The sequence below is a fragment of the Hypanus sabinus genome, chromosome 9, assembly GCF_030144855.1.
Source record: "Hypanus sabinus isolate sHypSab1 chromosome 9, sHypSab1.hap1, whole genome shotgun sequence".
In the NCBI taxonomy this organism is placed as follows: domain Eukaryota; kingdom Metazoa; phylum Chordata; class Chondrichthyes; order Myliobatiformes; family Dasyatidae; genus Hypanus; species Hypanus sabinus.
This window is the reverse complement of record NC_082714.1, coordinates 24,249,861-24,266,819: the sequence shown is the minus strand read 5'-3', so window position 1 is coordinate 24,266,819 and position 16,959 is coordinate 24,249,861. Positions and strand designations below refer to the sequence as shown.

At 41.4% G+C, this 16,959-nt stretch overlaps 1 protein-coding gene across 7 annotated transcripts in view; it reads left to right on the top strand.

The window, feature by feature from the left end:
- mrtfba (myocardin related transcription factor Ba) overlaps positions 1-16,959 on the top strand; it is a 233,184-nt gene that overhangs the window by 179,669 nt on the left and 36,556 nt on the right. For all 7 annotated transcript variants that reach the window (XM_059979310.1, XM_059979311.1, XM_059979308.1 and 4 more), the window contains 2 exons: positions 15,028-15,083; positions 16,880-16,955. In XM_059979310.1, the coding sequence (XP_059835293.1) occupies positions 15,028-15,083; positions 16,880-16,955 (132 nt within the window). The remainder of the gene's footprint in view (positions 1-15,027; positions 15,084-16,879; positions 16,956-16,959) is intronic.

Sequence of the window (16,959 nt, the reverse complement as noted above, 5' to 3'; positions counted from 1 at the left end):
CAAGAGCAGCATTCTCACATGAGCATCCTTCTTCTCCAGATGTGTAAGGACAATGTAGAGCTATGGCTATTGCATCATCTGTGTTGATCGGTTGTGTCTGTAGGCGAATTGTAGGTCCAGTGTGAGTAGCAACATGCTGCAGATGTAGTCCTTGACCAGCCTCTCAAAACATTTGCTTATTATTGAGGTGAGTGTGACAGGACTCAAGGTGTTCAAACATGTTACCTTGGTCTTTTTTGGTACAGGGACAATGGTGAATAATTTGAAGCGGGAGGGCACTTTACACTGGGAGAGGGAGAGATTAAAAGTGTCAGTAAACACACCAGCCAGTTGTGCTCCTCACACTCTGAGTACCTGCCCTGGGATTCCATCTGCTCCCTCAGCCTTGCGACTGTCCAGTGGCTGGGAACACCTGTGTACTTCAACCTCAGAGATGACCAAGATGCAGATTGGGGGCTCAGTGTTGGCAAAGTCAAACCAAGCATGAAAAAGATTTAGCTCATCTGGGAAAGAGGAGCGATATTGGTAGCATCACTGCGCTTAGCTTTGAAGTCTGTGATGGGGTGCAGACCTTGCCATAAGCTACATGTGTTGTTGGTGGAGAGTTGTGTCTGGGTCATATCCCTGTATTGTCGTTTCACTGCCTTGATGACTTCACACAGATTGTAGCTGCATTTCTTGAACTCCTGCTGATTACCAGCAATGTAAGCTCTGTGTTGCGCTGTAAGTGCTCTTCGCATGAAACTATTGATCGAGGGTTTCTGGTTTGGGTAGATCCTGACCGATTTCTGGAGGACAACAGCCTCGATGCACTTCTGGATGAAGCTCATGACCCCTTCCATGAACTCGGAGACATCCTCATCATGAAAGACATCCAGTTGACATCATCAAAGCAGTCCTGTGGTATGGAGACTGATTTGTCGGACCAGCGGTTATAACAGTGGCCACCTCTTGTTTCAGTGTCTGCCTGTATATTGGCAGCAGCAAGATGGAGAAATCACCAAACAGCAGGTGAAGGATTGCTTTGTAAGTGTTGCGGAAGGGAGAGTAGCAGTGGTCAAGTATGCTATCTCCCCATGTGCTGACCTGACTGTGTTGACAAAACTTTGGAGAGACTTTAGACAGTGATGCTCTATTAAAGTCAACAATGAAGGCTGCCTCTGGGTGTGCAGTCTCCAGGGTGCTGATGGCCTCATATAGTTCCTTGAGAGCCAGATCAATAAATTTTTACCTAACCTAAAAAAAGTTAGAAATGAAGCCTTTTTAAATTTGCAGAGGATGGGCAAGGTTGGAGAGAACAAAAGGATTGCCCAGAATAGGGCAAAGACCCAGTGAGACAATGGCACCGAGATCAGATGGTGAAGACCTGTTGGAGTGATTTGTCAGGAGGAAATGTAAGCAGAACTAAATGAATGGGAACATACAAGAAAGAGAAAAACACGATGAACTTTGCCATGGATCGTCCCAAGCAGGACTGTGAAAGTAGGAGGTTTGGGCATGGATCTAGCTATCCCATCCTGTAAAAAAAAATCTAGAGCTACAGAAGCTCCAAAGACCTCATTCCTGGGAGGAGAAGGATATACCAAGCAAATTGTCTACACCTGTGGATGACTTGAAAGACTGGCCTAGGACAGAGGACTCTGGTGAGCTGTTGTCAGTGACCTATGCCCCAGTAGGGGTGATGGCTGATGAGGAAAAACACTGCTACCTGTGGAGAGAGAAAAAAATTGTTACATTGTGGGTTGATATCAGTATTAGAATCAGGTTTATTGTCACTGTAAGTATTGTCAGATTTGTTGTTTTGTGGCAGCAGTACTGTGCAGGCATAACAAATTACTGTAAGTTACAGACAAAATAAATGGGACAGAAGAGGAACAATGACTTTGTGCTTATGGACTGTACAGAAATCTGATGACAGAGGGGAAGGAGTTTTTTCTAGAACATTAAAAGTGTGTCTTCAGGTTCCTGTACCAAATCCCTGATGGTTGTATTGAGAAGATGAGATGTCCTGGATGGGTTGGGACCTTCATGATAGATGCCACCCTCTTGGGGCACTTCCTTTTGAAGATGTGCTCAGTGTTGGAGAGGCTTGTGTCCACGTGGAAGCTGGCTGATTCTACAACCCTTTGAAGCTTCGTGTGATCCTGTGCCTTGGAGGCTCTATACCAAGCTGTGAAGCACCCAGTCCAAATGCTCTCCACAGTACATCAGTAGATATTTTCTAGAGTCTTTGGTGACATAACAAATTTGATCAAATTCCTCACAAAATATAGCTGCAGACATGCTTTTGTCATAATTGCATCAATTTGGTGGACCCAGGATAGATCTTCTTAGATGTTGGTGTCCAGAAATTTGAAACTGCTCACCTTTTCTGACACGGACTCCTCAATAAGGACAAGGGTATGTTCTTTTGATTTCCACTTCTTGAAGTCCACAGTCAGTTCTTTGACCTTGCTGATGTTGTGTGCCAGGTTGGTGTTGTGACGCCACTCAACCAGCCTATCTATTTCACTCCTAAATGCCTCCTCATCTCCATCTCAAATTCCACTAACAACCGTGGTGTCATCAAATTCATGATGCCATTTGAGCTGCAGTTGACCTGATAGATGATGAGAGGCTGAAATGGCACAGTTCGAAGGTGCTTGGAAGTAGGTACAGAGGAGATGTCAGGGGTAAGTTTTTTTACACGGAAAGTGGGGAGTGCATGGAATGGGCTGCCGGCAACGGTGGTGGAGGCAGATACAATAGGGTCTTTTAAGATACTCCTGGACAGGTACATGGAGCTCAGAAAACTAGAGGGCTGTGGTAACCCTAGGTAATTTCTAAGGTAAGGCCATGTTTGGCACAGTATTGTGAGCTGAAGGACCTGTATTGTGCTGTACATTTTCTATGTTTCTATATACTGTAGTCATGAGTGTTTGTTTTGTTAATGGCCCATTTTGGTGCAAGAAAATGAGCATGGAATACTAGCTCTGCATTTCTCCATGCGCAGGAGCAGACTGACCTACTTGAGTATTTCCTCTTTTTTTATTTCATCTTTCCAGAATCGCAGTTCCTTCCCTCACCATTTTATTCATCTCATTCTACTTGTATCTCTGCCAGAAAGAGTAACTGAATTAAACAAAATGTCACCATATTCTATCATAAACATGAGATTCTGCAGATGCTGAAAATCCAGAGTAACCAGACAAAATGCTGGAAGTACTCGGCGGGTCAGCTAGCATCTATGGAAATAAATAAGCATGGGGGGGATGCAATGAAATCAGAAGCTGAGAAGCGACAGGTGGAAAAGGCAAAGGGCTTGAGAAGAAGGAATCTGATAGAGGAGGGTGGACTATGGAAGAAAGGGAAGGAAGAGGGGCATGAAGGGGAGATGATAGGCAGATGAGAAGAGGTAGGAGGCCAGAGTGGAGAATTGAAGGAGGGGGAGACAAATTACTGGAAGCTGGAGAAATCACTGTTTATATAATCATGTTGGAGGCTACGTAGACAAAATATGAACAGTTGCTCTTCTACCTGAGAGTGGCCTCATTGTGGTTGAAGAGAAGACCATGGACATCACCTTTTGTGTTGCTGATTCTCTCTTGATTTCAACACTGTAGCAAACATCCCCTTTGTTCTATATGCCATGTTTATGAATTAAGTAAATTATTCATGGAGTGAAATATTTTCTGAGATAATTTGTAATGATCTTATCCCATCTTTGGGAAAATTGTAGGCTGGCAGTGGAGTAAGAAGACATACCACAGCACTGATGATAGTACTATTTTTTCTGAAGAAATTCTAAACTGAAGCCCATCTGTTCTACAAAGAAAAATAATAATCACACACTTTCAAAGAAGTGATGTCCTAGCCAATATTTATCCCACAAATCAACATTATTAAACTACATTAGCCTGGAAACTAGAACATGCAGTACCAGATGTTAATGTTTGCAGCTTCCAAATAAAATACATTTTATGCATATTTGCCATTTGCTCACTCTTATATGGCTGCCATTTTTCTGGCATCATTGACACGATGTAATCAATGCATATTGCTCATCACTGCCTTACTAACAGAAAATGGAACAATGATATGCAGTCTACAATCTTCATTTTGAAACAATGATCAAGCCCCAGCAAGTTAGCAAAATGACATGAACTAAAGGGTTTCCACTGGGTCATCGATATTTTGCTGTCTGCACACGTCTCCCTGAATTTTCAATCCTCTGCTTATGTTAGTAATCCATTACAGGATCATGTGGTCCTTGTGTGTTTTCACAGCATGCTCCATTATCTGTAGAATTGCTAGGCTATGCCTGAAATGGTACTTGTTTAGTGGGTGATTAGAAGGGAGTTGGGGTTATTACCAAGTACACAAAGTGTTTCACCCTTCCTCTGCTTTCCTTCATCTCTCTGGTGGCTGGCTGCTTGTTTCAGACTTTTCCATTCTTTTTAGCAATGATGGAGTAGTTGCAATCACTGCAGGCACCTTGGGAATTAAGTTAGTCTTGACGAAGGGTCTTGGCCCGAAACGTTCTTCCTATAGATGCTGCCTGGCCTGCTGTGTTCCACCAGCATTTTGTGTGTGTTGCTTGAATTTCCAGCATCTGCAGATTTCCTCGTGTTTGGGAATTGTTTATGTTTAATACAGAAAATGGAGGAAAGCCCTCTCATGATTTTAAAGGTAAATTTCAACAGTTGTGCATTATTATAGATGTTCCCTGATTAGCATTAGTGCATGGCACCCATTTACAATACCGAATAAGTGAAAACTTATTTCCAGGTGAATATCTGTTCATTATTAGGTTGCCGTTTGGGAGAGCTGGCTGTGTATAAATGAGCTGTTTTTACATGATTACATCGAACCATAACTTCAGAAATAATTTGTTATTCATAACATGCTCCAGGGTCCCTATGTAAGATAAAAAAGGAGTATGTAAGTGAACGTCCATTATGCATCATTTTCCCATCCATTGCAGTACAGTTTGGGAAGTAAGTAGTATAAATTGATAGAGATTGCTAATCAATAGAAAATGACATGTTCCTGCAAAGTGACATTTGCTGAGTTATAACTGTAAAGATTATTTATATTCTGCCATTCAAATTATTACCTATTGTTCAATGATTGTCCCAGCTTAAGATTATGATCAACAGAAAGGTTTCTAACCATCTAAACAATGCACTTCTCGCTTGCACTGAGTAACAAAATGAATAGTATGCAATGCAAGTGTTTATCCTAACACATGGCATACAAAGGATAATTGTTCTCTGGGGAAACAATGTTTCACATTTATGAATAGTGAACTGAAATACAGCTTGCCGTAAAGTAAAACCCCAGAGAAATCTGCAGAAAATTAAAACCTGATTCAGTTTTGGAAAAATAGTTATCAGGGTGTCCCAGAGAGAGAATTATTTCTATAAACAAGCAACTTGAACATGATGATTCATCCAGTATTGCAATTACAGCATAGCTGATAATTAATGGAGGATGGGTTAGCTGTCAGGTTGAGTGTTTTCTTGTAGGTGTGCTGTTCATATGTACAGATAACCAGTTTGGTACAAAAAAAAAGTCAAGTACCCTAATTTTCACATTTATTTTTAACCTGCATTCAATTTCCAGTTGTGGTTTGCAGCAGCTGGAACTATGACAATGAAAAATTGAACAATGATTATTTCCTGAGCTCTGTGCAAGCCAGCCTGGCCAGAAATGTTTGCTTATTTAAGTGATAATTTAGGAAAGTTGAGATTGGTGTTAAGATTTGGTGATATGAACTAAATTTAAGATGTGAAATTGTGGTATTCGCTTACAGGAAATCAAAGGAATTACTTACAGAGGCAAATTTCACTGCTTCTGATAAGAAAACCTGGCTTTCATCAGTTGAACTGTAGTTTTCAGATATGTGCGCACTGTCAAATACAGAAACCAAGACCTTGCTGAGCAACAGCTGGAAAGTCAGTCACTATGTTCTATCATTCGTTTCCACATTGGAGTCAGGCACGTTCTCACCGGGATTCCCTGCAGCTACTTTGCAGAAATGCTCCTTTGATCATATCTTTCATTGAAACGTGTTCCGTATGTCATTGAAACCTTTTAAATTTTGAAAGGCCTAGACAGAGTAGATGTGGAAAGGATGTTTCCCATGGTGGAGGAATGTAGGACAGGAGGGCACAGCCTCAGGACAGACCGGCATCCATTTAAAACAGAAATATGGAGAAATTTCTTTTGCAGAGGGTGGTGAATTTGTGGAATTTATTACCACAGGCAGTTGTGGAGGCCAAGTTGTTGGGAATATTTAAGGCAGAGACTGATAAGTTCTTGATCAGACATGGCATCAAAGGTTACGGGGAGAAGGTCGGTGAGTGGAGCTGAGGAGAGGGAGAAAGGGATCAGCAATGATTGATGTTCTTAAAATGCTTCTAATGATGGATAAAATTATTGACTGCTTTGATAGGGTACAAAGCACGTAATTCAGTTTTGCCTTCTGTGAATAACCAGTTGTGCATTCCAGGCTCAGGTTCTCTGCCCTTCATGCCTGTAGCCTGGTTAACACTGAGACTTCATTATCCAAATTGAGGGGAGCTTAGCGGGTAAGATCAACTGCCACGTCCAGGCTGAGAGCAGACTCAATGGGCCGAATGACTTAATTGTGCTCCTATGTTTTGTGATTTCCATTTGCCTCAAAAACCGGAGCCAGAGCTTGGAAGCAGGAATGTTAAGGACTAATGAGGCAAATCTGGGGATAGCTTAAGGCAGGGGTCAGCAACCTTTACCACTGAAAGAGCCACTTGGACCCGTTTCCCACAGAAAAGAAAACACTGGGAGCCGCAAAACCCGTTTGACATTTAAAATGAAATAACACTGCATACAATGTTTTGTTTTGCCTTTATGCTATGTATAAACAAACTATAATGTGTTGCATTTATGAAATTGATGAGCTCCTGCAGAGAAAACGAAATTACATTTCTGCATGCAACAAAAACATTTTGAACTCCGAAAATAAGACATTGGGTTGAAGGTTACTTTTAAGTAAAATACTCAACGTCTATTTGAGTCCTTCTTGTATTTATGAAAAACGCTAAACTTAAATTTGCCGCCAGCAGCAAACCAAAAATAACATCGGCCAGCTGTCAACCTGAAAAATAAAAGGACTATTTCACTGAACAATGAAAACATATGAATATACGTAAAATAATATGCAATTAAAATATTTATCATACTTGGTCAGGTTGACTCACACCTGACAATGCAGTCATATTCAGTAGGGATGGATTGATGCTTAGGGGAGTGACCGGGAAGGATAATGTGTTTTTTTCCTCTCTGAACTCACAGAAGCGTTTCCCGAACGATGTTTGCATTGCGATGATTGCAGAATGTAAATACTCCGAATTTATCATGTCATGACCTTGTTTGAACTCTCTCAAATTGGGGAAGTGAGACAATGTGCCTTTCTGTAAATCTCTGGCAAGCACTGTCAACTTGCGCTCGAATGCCAAAACATCCTCTAACATGTGCAGGGCTGTGCGTCCTTTTTCCCTGAAGAGCTGTGTTCAGTGTGTTCAGGTGCACTGTCATGTCTACCATGAAGTGTAGCTTTTCCAGCCACTCTGGCTGTTCCAGCTCAGGAAAGGTGAGCCCTTTGCTGCCCAGGAAAGTTTTCACTTCTTCCAGACATGCGACAAAGCATTTCAGCACCTCCCCTCTGGACAGCCAGCGATAAAAACACGTTGTAGCGGTGTGCTACACGCAGTCAGTAAACTGCAGTCAAAGATAGCTTTATTCGAACTAAACAGCCTTGCTTTTAAGCCTCCCTCAACCCGCCCCCCCTTGGGCGTGGATGCTGCAAAAGACACGTACTCACAAACCCCCGTAGGCTATCTCCCTTAGCCTGAACGCTGGCTAATTGTGAGCCGGTTCGGATGTGCCAGGAAATGGGTCACCACAACGTCTTATTTAGATTGTACAAGATCACCATAATCTTCAAATTTAGAATTACATTTCAAAAACTAACAAACCAACATAAAATACATTTTAATTAAATACTGACCAATTATTTCCCAAAGCAACAGGGAGCCGCAGCACAGACGTAAAAGAGCCACATGTGGCTCCGGAGCCGCGGGTTGCCGACCCCCGGCTTAAGGAATGTGAAAAGAAAATTTGAAAAAAATGGTAACAAAATTGTCGTTTGCAGTTTAACTTATTTTTCCTTTCACTTACCATCCTTCACAGCAGCACTAAATAGTGAAGAAGTGCCAATAACAGAGTAACTATAGTTTGCAAGTTTCAGGCATTCAGTTCTGTGCCCAAGTTATCACTTCCAATGTATAAACTTGCATATTTAAAGGAGTAGTATGCTGTCCAGGTTTACTGGTGGTTTTCAGTTTTCTTATTGTGGGTAGGGCATCATATTTCAACCTGATCATTGAAGTCCAACAAGACAGTTGAAAGAAAAAGACTGGTGTTTTTAAAAGCACTTTCTTGACCTTGAATCATCCCAAAATCTAGTCACTGCTGCAATGTGGGAAACACAACCAACAATTTTCACACTCCAAGGTCCCACAATGAACAATATAATCATGACCAGATGATCTGATTTAATAATCATTAGGATTAAGTCGATTTCCACACCCTATATCAAGCTAGTATAATGCTTTACAACGCCAGCAATAGTGGTTCAATTCCTGTTGTTGTCTGTAAGGAGTTTGTATGTACCCCCCATGACCACATAGGTTTCCTTTGGTTTTCTCACACATTCCAACAATGTACAGGCTAGTAAGTTGTGGGCATCAGTAGCAACGTGACACTTGCAGGCTGCCCACAACACATCCTCAGACTGTGATGGTTGTTGATGCAAAATAACGCTTTTCACTCTGCACCCGCCGGGTCACCTCAGGCTCGCTCAGCTCGTTCTTGTCTAGGGGGAGCAGCCTTCGGCCCCGCCAAACTGGGTAATCAGCTTGTGTGAATGCTGTGTGATGTCTCCGCCTCGCCAAAAAACAGACAGGACACCATATGCAATTAAATGATTACAATTTATAAAGATTACTATAACTAAGTGATTAATAACAATACAGTATATATGAAGGAAAAGAAAATAAAGAAAAGTCGCCAAACTTATCAAAGTCCAAAACTTCAAAATATACTTCTTCTGAACTACTCTGACAGCAATCTGCAGCCTATAATTTCCTTTTAAGTAACGTACTTTTGAACTGTCTTAACAAACTAGTGATTTCACCATCTTCTGAAGGACTCAGTGAAATTAACTCTCAAGCATGCAGGTCTTTAAGCCGACAAAGGTACATTGCCATGACTGAAAGAGAGGGTGGAGAGGAGGTCTCCAAGTCAGACTAAAACACAAGGGTATGAAACTTCCTTGACCCAGCATCTTGTTAGCAAATGTACAGTTGCTGGAGAACAAGAGTAAGAACCTAAGGGCGAGATTGCTATATCAGAGTGAAAGGAGGAATTGCTGCGTCTATGTTTCACAGAGACATGGCTCACTCTGGACATGCCAGATACATTTGTAAGACCCAAGGGCTTTGTGATACTCAGGATGGACTGAGCTGCTGTTTTGGAGAAGGCAAAAGGTGAGGAATTGTGTTTCATGATAAACCCTTTGTGGTACTTGGTTGCAGCAGTCTTGTCACACTCTTGTTCCCCAGGGGTCCAACACACTCGACCACTACTATAATACAATTAAGAATGCCTACCGTTTCATGCCTAGACCACATTTTGGGAAATCTGATACAGGTAGAGGCTAAAGAGCAAAACTCCAAAGATAAGGAGAACAAAGAGGTGGACGCGGGAGCCAAAGGAGCGACTGTGGAGTTTCTTCAAGTCAGTGGACTTGTCCGTGTTCGAGGACTCAGAGGATTTGAACGAACATACCATGGTTGTCATGCACTTTTATAAAAAAAACAGTCGTAGACAAGTGTGTCCCCACTAAATTATTCAGAGTCTTCCCCATCTAGAAACCCTGGATGAGCTATGAGATATGCAATCTGCTGAGGGCCATATCAGCAGCATTCACATCTGACAAACAAGTAAACTACAAGAGGTTCAACTGCAATCTCTAGAAAGCCATGTCTTATGTAAAGTGGCAATTCTGGACCAAACTTGAATCACTGAAGGATGCTCGACAGCTGTGTGATATCATTTCTTATAAAGTGAAATCAGTGACATAGATGACAACAAGGCTTCACTCCCAGATCAGCTCAATATCTTTTAAGCTTGTTTTGACAATCAAAACATGACCCTGTGATTTCAGTCTCTCAGGCAGGAGTGAGAGCACCCATAGGGAGGGTGAACCCACAGAAAGCACCCAGCCCAGTCAGGATACCTGGCCAAGTACTAAAGACCCATGCCAATGAACTTGCTGGAGTGTTCACTGTTATCTTTAACGTCAAGCTTCAGCAGTCTGAGGTACCCACCTGCTTCAAGCAGGTTTCAATTATACCAGTGCCTAAGAAGTACATGATAATCTGCCTCAATAACCATCATCCAGTAACACTTAGATCCACTGTGATGAAGTCCTTTAAGAGGTTGGTGATGAAACATCTCCTGCCTGAAAAGATTCTTGGATATGCTCCAATTTACCTACTGTCACCACAGGTCAACAGCAGATGCCATTTCATAGCCTCTTCACTCAATTCTGAAACATCTGGACAATGAAAGTGCATACATCAAGATGCTCTTTGTTGATCACAGCTTGGCATTCAATACTATTATCCACTCTAAATTAATAAGTTTCAAGGTTTAGGCCTCAATACCTCCTTGTGCAACTAGATCTTCAATTTCCCCACTTGCAGGCCTCAGTTAGTTCAGATTGGCAACAACATCTTGTCCACAATCTCCATCAGCACAAGTGCACCACAAGGGTACGAGCTTAGCCCCCTGCTCTACTCACTTTATACTTGTGACTGTGAGCCTAAGAACTGCTTCAATGCCATATTTAAATTTGCTGATGACGCCACTATCATTGACTGATTTAAAGGTGGAGATGAATCAGCATATAGGGGGAAGATTGAAAATCTGGCTGAGTGGTGCCACAAAAACAATTCTTACTCAATGTCAACAAGACCAAGGAGCTAACACAAGGAAATCTGCAGATGCTGGAAATTCAACCAACACACACAAAATGCTGGTGGAACACAGCAGGCCAGGCAGCATCTATAGGAAGAAGCACTGTCGATGTTTTGGGCCGAGACCCTTCGTCAGGACTAACAAAGAAAAGATAGTAAGAGATTTGAAAGTAGGAGGGGGAAAGGGAAATGGGAAATGATAGGAGTAGACTGGAGGGGCTGGGGTGAAGCTAAGAGCTGGAAAGGTGATAGGCAAAAGGGATACAGAGCTGGAGAAGGGAAAGGATCATGGGACGGGAGGCCTCAGGAGAAAGAAATGGGGAGGGGAGATGGAGAACAGGCAGAGTGAAGAGCAGAGAGAGAACGAAGGGGAGGGGGGAAAATAAATCAGGGATGGGGTAAGAAGGGGAGGAGGGGCATTAATGGAAGTAAGAGAAGTCAATGTTCATGCCATCAGGTTGGAGGCTACCCAGACGGAATATAAGGTGTCGTTCCTCCAACCTGAGTGTGGCTTCATTCTTGACAGTAGAGGAGGCCATGGATAAACATATCAGAATGGGAATGGGACGTGGACCAAGGAACTGATTATTTACTTCGGGAGGAGGAAACCAGAGGTGGAGGGTCAGCAACTTTAAATTCCTCAGTGTTATCATTTCAGAGGATCTCTCCTGGGTCCAGCATGTAAGTGTCATTACGAAAAACACATGACAGCTCCTCTTCTTTCTTAGATCTTCATGAAGATTTGGCATGTCATCTAAAACTTTGACAAATATCTATAGATGTGTGGTGGAGAGTATATTGACTAGCTGCATCACAGCCTGGTATAGCAACATCAACGCTCTTGAATGGAAAATCCTATACAGTCGGCCCTCCTTATCCACGAGGGATTGGTTCAGGGACCCCTCACGGATACCAAAAAATGCGGATGCCTGCTGTCCCTTATTCAACCTGTCTAAATGCAGTGGACCTTAGGACCCAGCGGAACCCCAGACCTTATTTAACTTGTCTCGGTGCGGTGGACATTAGGACCCGGCGGCGGTGCTCTGAATCCGCAATGTTTCCGTTCACAAAAGTAATCACGATTGAAAATAAAGTGAAAATAATAAAGCAATTGGAAAAAGGTGCAACACCATTGGCCATTCATTGTAAAAGCGTTAGGCTACATCAATCAACGACCAGAACAATTTTAAAGGATAAAGTGAGAAAGGCCCTGCCCTGATGAAAGCTACAATTATTATTAAGCAACTCAGTGGTTTAATTATTGGGTTTTGGTGTTTTGAGTTTGTGATCCTCTACATCAACCTGGCACAGATGGAGAGCACACTCGAAAGCTATCTGTCACTTCCGAGCCTGGCACTGAAAAGCATACATTCTTAAATGTTTTCTATGCATAGAAAAGTAAAATATATACTATATCCTAAGACAAACGTTTGACTAACTGATGCTAAATAATACCGGATATACCTGTTCCGTCTTACTTAGTAAGATAACTTCTGATTTTTTTCAATCCCGAGCCACGATAACCCACGCACATCCTCCTGTATACTTAAAATCATCTGTAGATTACTTATAATACCTAATACAATGTAAATGCTATGTAAATAGTTGTTATACTGCATTGTTTAGGGAATAATGAAAAGAAAAAAAAAGTCTATACATGCTCAAACAATGAGTGCTGGAAGAGCACTTCCGGGTTTTCGCGGATAAGGAGGGCCGACAGTAAAATGTAGTGGATACAGCCCAGTCCATCATGGGTAAAGCCTTCCCCACTGAGCACATCTACACAGTGTTGTTGCAGGAAAGCAGCATCTGTCATCAGGAATCTCTGCCACTCAGGTTATGCTCTCCTCTTGCTGCTGCCCTCAGGAAGAAGGTACAGGAGCCTCAAGACTCACCACCAGGTTCAGGAACAGTTGTTTCCTTCCCCTCAACCATCAGGCCCTTGAACCAAAGTGGATAACTACACTCAACATTATTTGCTCCATTACTGAACTATTCCTCATTTTCAAGGGTGCTTCATCTTATGTTCTATATTTATTGTTTATTTATTATTATTACTATTAGTTTTTTTGTATTTGCAGTTCGCTGTCTTTTGTGCGTTGGTTGTTTAACCGTCCTGTTGGTTGTGCTCTGTTATTAATCCTGTTGTGTTTCTTGCATTTACTATGAACACCTGCACGAAAATGTATCTCAGGATTGTATATGTACTTTGATAATAAATTTGCTTTGGACTTAAAATGCATCTGGACTCTTCAAGATGTCAATGTCTCCGGAGCATTTTGATCAGTGAAAAAAGTCGTCAAAGGATACAGTAGGATATAAATCTGTTGTAGATGGGTAAATAGCAGATGGAGTTTAATCAAGGCAAAGGGGAAGTGTACTTGGGAAGTCAAATGGAAAGAGGAAGTATACAGTTAATAGCAGGACTCTTAAACAGCATGGGTATACAGAGGAATCTTGGGTCTAAGTCCAGACCTTCCTGAAAGTAACGATGTTAGTGGAGAGTGGTAAAGAAGGCATATGACATGCTTACCTTCATCACAAGGGACATAGAGTCAGGGAATCATGATGCGGTTGTATAAAACTTTGGTTGGGCTGCAATTCTGGTTGCTCCATTACAAGACAGATGTGGAGACTTTAAAATAGGTTCAGAGGAAGTTGCCAAGATTGGAGAGTATAATTTAATATTTACATTATTTAATTATATTTTTTAAGAAGCACTTTGATAGGTATGCTTAGGGTTGGGGCTTAGAGGGATATGGGCTGAACACAGGAACTAGGACTGGCTGAGTGGACGGTATGGCCAGCATGGTTGGGCCAGAGGGCCTGTATCCATGCTGTATTACACTGATTTTGAGCTGATCAGGTGATCTGGTGCTTTGCTGTTTCTGAGAGGGTTCCATGTGGCTGCAAGCAAAGCATGCAACATGGCTAGGAAGGTTAGAGACAGGGTGCATACCCATGTTTGACTCTCTCTCTTGCTAATTAAAGCACCAAGGAAGACTGAAGTTATCGAGGCAGGTACGGAAGGCGAGCGAATGTTCAGTGTGTTCTACCAGCCTCTCTCTCGCTCGCTGCTACTGGAGAAGGTGTCTGCATATGGCGGTTTCCCCCTCTCCCCCTCCTTCATTGAAGTCGGTGGATGAGGCTGGAGCCAGGTTTAATTGCCACAGATTGTAGATTTGGACTCTTAATTCAGTTTTTAATGATGTATTCTATTTCTATTTCTAGTTCCTGTTCTGATTGTCCTTGTTTTTTTACTATTATTGGGCAATTATTGAATCAAGTGGCCTGCAAATAATGAACAATGAGCTGAACTGTGCTGAAATCTGCCTTCTGTGTTTTATATTCTGTGTTTTTGGTCTTTTTTTTTGTTGTTCTTTGAGTGTTTTTTTTTGCACGTGGGATGAGAAGGAGGTTTGATATTTGATTTTTATTTTGAATGAGTTGGTTCCGTGGCTCTTTGTTTTGTGACTGTAGGGAAGACAAATTTCAGGGTTGTACACTCCATACATACTTTGATAATAAATGTACTTTGAATCTTTGACTGTGTTGGATATAAGGAGAGAAAAACGGATTGTTTTCTCTTGAATGTTGGAGGCTAAGGTGAGAACTGATAAAAGTTAATAAAATTATGAGATACGTTAATTGAACAGACAGCCAGAATCTTTCTCTCATCATGGAAATGTAGAATTCTAGATGACATGGCTTCAGAGTGAGGAAGAAAGTTTAAAGGAGATATGTGGGGGAAGTATTTTTTGAACACAGTGAGTGGCAGGTTCCTGAAAATCATGGAACTGATGAATCAGATTAATGATTCTTAGACTACGTAATTATAAAATCCTGCTGTGTGCCATTTGTCAAAAGCTTGTATGCATTTAGTTGTGAAAGTATTACAGTACTGCATATCCTCAGTGAGACCATTTCCTATGTGTTCAAATTTTTGCTTTCTACCTGTTTACAGCATTAAAGAGCCCAGCTGCATTCCATGAACAGAGGAAGAGTTTGGAACGAGCAAGAGTAAGTAATACATTTCCCACATGCAGAAGAAGTCCATTCATCCCTCATGCTTGATCTGCCATTGAATAGGACCTTGACTGACCTCTTACCTCACCACCACTTTCCCTTACCAATCCCTTGTCCTTTATTCCCTTAATTTGCAGAAATCTGTCAAAAATCCATGAAGAGTATAAATGGATAACTACATGCAGACTTTTTCCCCAAGATTCAGTGAGACTAGGACTTGAAGTCACAGGTTGGGGGAGAAAGGTGAAATATTCAAGGGGCAACTTAGGAGGAACTTCATTCAGGGGGTGTGTGAGTGTGCAACAAGCTGCCAGTGAAGGTAGTGAATGCAGGTTCAATTGCAACTTTTAAGAGAAGTTTGTTTAGGTACATGGATGAGAAGGGTAGAGGTCTATGGTCTGGGAGCAGGTTGATGGGATTAGGCAGGAAAACAGGTCAACACAGACTAGATAGGCCAAAGGGCGTGTGTCTGTGCTGCAGTACTCTTTGACTCTAATTCACCTTATCAAGCTACATATGTGTTAGTTAATCAGAGTATGCCTCATAAGTGGTGTCTCTCTGTATTAACTAGCCTATGATCTAAATAAAAATACTTAGAACAGTTGTACCTTTAAACAACAAAAAATTGTTTCCCACACAAAATGCTGGTGGAATGCAGCAAGCCAGGCAGCATCTATAGGGAGAAGCGCTGTCGACATTTCGGGCTGAGACCCTTCATCAGGAAAATTGTTTCCATCGTGTTTTAATAATGGTATTGTCCCAACCTACTTTCTGAGAAATTGAAAACCAAAGTACATAAGCAGAAAATCAAAATCTCATTCAGAGATGGCTGTTAAGAAAGTTGGAGTGTTATGAGGAGGGAATTCCAGAGCAAAGCTCATTGATGGGTGAAGGTGATATTGACGGAATGGTTAAATTCAGGAATGTTTGAAAGGTTGCATTTGGAGTAATACAAGTTACCTTGGAGAGTTTATGGACATAAGAAGGAATAGAGTTTTAAAATATTGGAGAGAATTTAAAATTTTAGGCATTGTTTAATAGGAACTAGTAGAAGTTGGAAGTTACAGGTGCGATGTTAAACTGTGAAGTTTATACAGTGAAGTTTCCGAAGGTAGAACTGGGAAGGCCAACCAATATTTTGCTTGAATAGTCAAATCTAAAAGTAATCTGCACCTAGATAAATTAAGCCAAATATAGAATTAATATTACAACCATACATCCAAACACTTAAAAAATGTCTGTTGCAATATTCGGTTACCCTTAACCAATTTCAATTCTATAAATGCATATTTTTAAGATCTTTCTCATTTTTCTCCCTTTTAATTTTCTGTCATTTGAATGTGGGAAGCTTTATATTTTGCTGCCATGTAATCTGCTTCAGGCAGCACAATTTTAGTTTTGACCCATGATCTGCTAGCTCCTAGTTGGTGTGATAACAGTGAGGCAGTTATATGTCAGATTCTTCTTTTGTCCCCCTGCTCCCACCATCCCTCACAGCAAACACCCTCATCTAAAAGAAAATTATGGCTGTGCCAAGAGCTGGGTGAGTTTCAAAGATTTTTAGTTTGAGGGCTTGAATGTGCAAATATCATATTGTGAAGACAATGTTCAATCAGTCATTTTCAACTAAGAACATTACTGGTAACCTATCACTAACTATAACACCACTTGGATAGGTACTAAATAATTATAGCGAATTAGGACCAGCATGTTGGAAATGTCCTATACTAACTATTATTAAATAGCAAATTAGCATTTAAAACAGAAGTTACAAGTTTCTATTCTTTCAGACTGAAGACTACCTGAAACACAAAATACGAAGTAGGCCAGAGAGGTCTGAATTGGTCAGAATGCATATATTAGAAGGTGA